Here is a 4,473-nt window from a genome sequence, read left to right as displayed (position 1 = left end):
TTTTGGCACAAAGACAAAAAAGGGGGAATTGCAGGTGTGACCCCCCGGCCGGTCCGGGAAGCAGCCCTGTAAGCCTGCTGTCAGTCAGCAGCAGGAGGCGTGTTGTCTAGGAGGAGACAGAGAGGTTGTGTCAGTGGGTGATTGGAAAGCCAGCTCGTCTCTGGGCAGGACACTGAACTTGGAACCAATCCAAGCAGGGTACGTAAGATAACTCAGAAACTATAAATACATGTGATAAGGAAGAAACTGTGCAGTTAGAATTTGTAGTGTGTAGGTGCCGCAGCAGTTTGCTGCGGTTGTATTTTAATAAAGGCCTTGTGTGCACACAAGCTGTTGTCGCATTGTCCGCCCCGAATATTCGCGACGTGTGATTTACCACTACATGTCTCAACTGCAATGTCTTGGATTTCAGTAGTGCATAATGTGCTTTTATAAATGCATTATGGGGTTGGGGGATTCTTTGTTTTCTTCAAAATGATGTGGTTTTGCCCAGTAATCACCCAGTGGTATTGGTGGTCTTCCCTTTTTTGTTATATGATTGTTTCAGACCTTGAATTTGGAGAGGGACAAGATATTTTAGTGTACCGCTGAGTAATTACTTCTGGGTGTCTTTTACCATCTCTGTTTGTCATTTATTAACTTTAACACGTCATGTAATGCATCCACTAGAACTGAGGAAAGTGGGAGTGCTGCTAGGTGCAACAGCCTGGAAATATCCAGAAAATTAATCTGAACATGCTTCCAGTGGTGTAAATTATCTTTTAAAAAAGTTTTGCATGTAACAGTTAGTTGTAAGCATTCAGGAATACCTTTGCAATGTGTGGTTTACACTTTCTCCTCTTCAGTGCAGCTACAGTCAGTAAGGTAAGCTAAGTTAGACGTAATTTCAGGCAGCATTCCTCTGGGGGAAGGAGGTGTTAAGGTTATTCCTGCTTGATACCACTGGAGTCCCAGGCTGACTACTTACTGATGTGGGGACCAAAAGGGAATGTACTCACCATCAGGAAAGCACGTCCTGCAGCCACTCTTCCAACTGAGAAACATTAACGAGAACATTAATGAAGACCCTTTTTGTTCCCACAGGTGGTTTACTCACTTCTATGTGGTTTCTGTGCTCTGGAATGGCTTTCTGCTCATCTGGCTTTTCCGAGCTGAGTTCCTTGGAGAGTTGCTCCCATCATGGATTCAGTACATGCATCATGCTCTTGGCAGGAATTCTCAGAGTGAGGACGTGGGCAAGTATTCCAGCTATTACGATGCATCCATATAAATATTTAAAAGCTGCACTACCATCCTGTGCTGAATTTGTATTCTTCAAGTGCTGTTTCATCAACTGCATATAAACTAGGCTCCAAGTGAATTCCCTGGAATAACAAGTCCCTTTGTCATTATTCAAGGTAGAAACCATTTTAATTTTTTGATAGGATGGCTTTCAGCAGTCCTTTTAGCAGAAAGGGTCGCTAGCACCTTCTAGAAGTAATCTTGCTGTGGTCAGCAGTGCCTCACACATACAGATATTTTCCCCAGTGCTCAGTTAATTTAAAATGAGGGTAAAATTTTGCTGTGGGGAGGGGGGAAAAATAGCCTTTTTGAAGCACTGTCAGGGTTAAATTGTTCCTATCTGTCTCAAAGTTGCTGTTTTTTATCGGCAAGCAGATAGTGAGCACTTCTCTGCACTCCTGGTTCTCCTGCTGTTTTGGCTGCATAGCTGTCGAAGACTTGCAGAATGCCTCTGGACCAGCGTGTTTTCTAACGGCGTTATTCATATCGTGCAGTATTGCTTTGGACTTGGTTACTACATTGCTGCTGGCTCAACTGTGCTATGTCAAGTGCCTACTAATGTCAGGAACGGTAAGTGCCTGCTTAGATAGTACCAAAGATGCAGTTTTGCTCCTACTTGTTTCCATTGTGGCAAATGGTTTCATAGAGGGCTGCGTGTGTAAGAAGTGAGTTAACTGATGAGATGTAGAGACGCTTACTGGCATAGTTAAAAGTAACTGCATTTCAGTGTATCACATAATCGACTAGCATTACACACAAACACAGACACTGACACACACTTTCATGTTAACCATCACTGCTACTTCCTGGAAGACATCTCACACAGATACTTTCAGGATCATTACTGATCTGTCGACACTGAGGTACATATGCTTTGTGAAGGACAGTAATAGGTACCAGATCTCAAATGCCACTGTGCAACCTCAGTTCTCAGACTGGAGTTTGTTTTCTTGTTGTAAGCTTTCCTGTAAAGTGCGTCTGCAAGGCTGTTTTGGCCGCCTCCTTTGTCTTCTGCTGAGAACTCGCCACTGCTCTGTCTTGTATCAGTCAGCCTTTTCTTTTCCTCAGTACTATAATGTCTCCATTAATACAGCAGAAATTTGAATTACATGACTTGTGTCTGCCAGCATTCCAGGAGTCTCACAACTGAGCTGCTATTCCCCTGCATAGATGAACCATGAGCTGGTTGTAGCACTTCTCCCCTGTCTATTTTTTGTAAGGTGGTCATTACCAAATATGTAACTTCAGTGAAGTTTTAACCACTTCCAACCGCATCAGGTCTAGTTTAATCCAGTGATTTTGAAAAGGAGCGTTCAGATCTCCTCTGTGTAGATAAGCCTTTTTCCTTCTGGACCTTTTCACATCTTATAGATTCTTAGAGATGGTATACTGGCTTGTACATCGGAAGTCATCCTTAATACAGTTAAGATATATTTGGAGGGCTAAATGGTTCTGCACTGTACGTGTGTGTGTGTATGTAGGTGTATGTATGTCTGCATCCCAGTCACTGTGAACAAGACAAACAACTGTGTACTTGTGTGTTGACCTGAGCCACGACAACATCCTTCCTTAGGATGGTAAGAATTACAAACAGTGCTGAATATTGAGGTCCTAGACTATCAATTATGTATCAGTTGTACATCATGCTGTACCTCAATCTACTGCATTAAAAGCTAGATATTTTACTATAGAGTGATTAAGGGAAATGAACTACCAGCTGAGTATGTATGTGATGCAGGATTTAAAAGCGTCTTTCAAAGGGATTAGAGGCTTCCTGCTAAAATAATGTAAGACAGTAACATTTAAAAAAAGGTATACAGTGTTTTGGGATGATGCTTGGGAAGTTATTTCCTGGCTGTATATTAATGAAACATATTTCATTCAGGAGGACAGCTGTCTGTGCAGATCTGCTGGTATCACATTGTAGGAGTCATGATGTACATTTGGGGCTCTCTGCACCAACACAGATGTCTCGTGATTCTAGCTAATCTCAGAAAAAGTAAATTAGGTAAGATCTTTCATCTCTGCCAACCATTTACTTTGGTAATTTTTTCCTGGTTGTTTCAATAGGCTTCTGTGTGTCTGTGCCAGTATATATAGTTTTATGTAACTTCATGGAACTGCATTTATAGTTTTATGGAACTTAAAATGAAGGTCCTGCTTCTGGTATCCTAAGGACAGACACATGCTAATGGACTTGTGCCACTGCTCAGGGACCTCACTTCTGTCTCCCTGTGGGCTAAAAATAGTTTCCTTAGTCTGTATTTGCACGGATAGGCAGAGATGGCATCTTATTTCATTAATAAGTGCAAAGCTGCCAAATCAGATGGAGGTGGATGATGATGTTCTGTATTTATGAGTAGAAAAGTTTGTTCAATGTATGTTATTCTCAACTAATTTCTTTCTCTTTGCTTGCAGGAAAGATTGTAAGTCTGAGCCACAGTGTACCTTCTGGAGACTGGTTTGAGAGAGTTTCTTGCCCTCATTATTTTGCAGAGCTCCTCATATATGTATCTATGGCCATCATGTTTGGGTTTCACAACACAACGTGGTGGTGTGTCGTAATGTACGTTCTTTTTAACCAGGCTCTGGCTGCTATTTTGTGTCATGAGTTCTATCTGAAAAACTTCAGCTCCTACCCAAAGCATCGAAAAGCATTTATACCATTTGTTTTTTAGAATATTTCTTCTGAAGTATCTTTAGTGCAAACTGGGAAATGTTTTCTATAAGGAAATAAGGGATTTATGGTTTATTAAAGCCAAGGTAAAATGGCACATTTTTCTCCAATTCTAGCTTAAAAGCCCATAATTTTATTGATAATCTCATCACGTTACCAATTTGTGTGGGGAAATGTAAGGTCTCTGCATATCATACAAGCTAAAAAAAAGGTTTATGGAAGACCTTAATTCAAACTGAAGAGATGGTAATTGGCTTTTTTCTTATTTATATCTTATGGATAAAACAGTTGTTGTGCAGCAAGCCCAAGTACATATATCTGAAGACTGTAGTGAAAGGAGGGCGCAGGGAATCACTTGAACTACTGTATTTCATGCACTGTCTAATACTTAAGAATATTTTTTTCCTAGTCTCTTTTCTTTGGATCGCTTCAGAGGGAGGCACATTGCGTATTGTCCTTCTGTGCTTCCCTGTTGATAATTAAAACCAATCACTGCTTTAGAACTGCAAGCACAC

The 4,473-nt window shown here is 41.0% G+C and overlaps 1 protein-coding gene across 1 annotated transcript; it reads left to right on the top strand.

Annotated features, from left to right (window-relative positions):
- Positions 1–1,083: 1,083 nt before the first annotated feature.
- SRD5A3 (steroid 5 alpha-reductase 3) lies at positions 1,084–3,959 on the top strand (the record flags this gene model as incomplete). The annotated part of the gene is made up of 4 exons (XM_010139527.1): positions 1,084–1,235; positions 1,657–1,851; positions 3,167–3,289; positions 3,700–3,959. Coding segments are annotated over 4 exons (730 nt in total), but the record flags the coding sequence as incomplete, so codon positions are not given.
- Positions 3,960–4,473: the final 514 nt, after the last annotated feature.

Source organism: Buceros rhinoceros, unplaced genomic scaffold, assembly GCF_000710305.1.
Source record: "Buceros rhinoceros silvestris isolate BGI_N320 unplaced genomic scaffold, ASM71030v1 scaffold38497, whole genome shotgun sequence".
Lineage (NCBI taxonomy): Eukaryota > Metazoa > Chordata > Aves > Bucerotiformes > Bucerotidae > Buceros > Buceros rhinoceros.
This window is presented reverse-complemented; position numbering and strand designations above follow the sequence as displayed.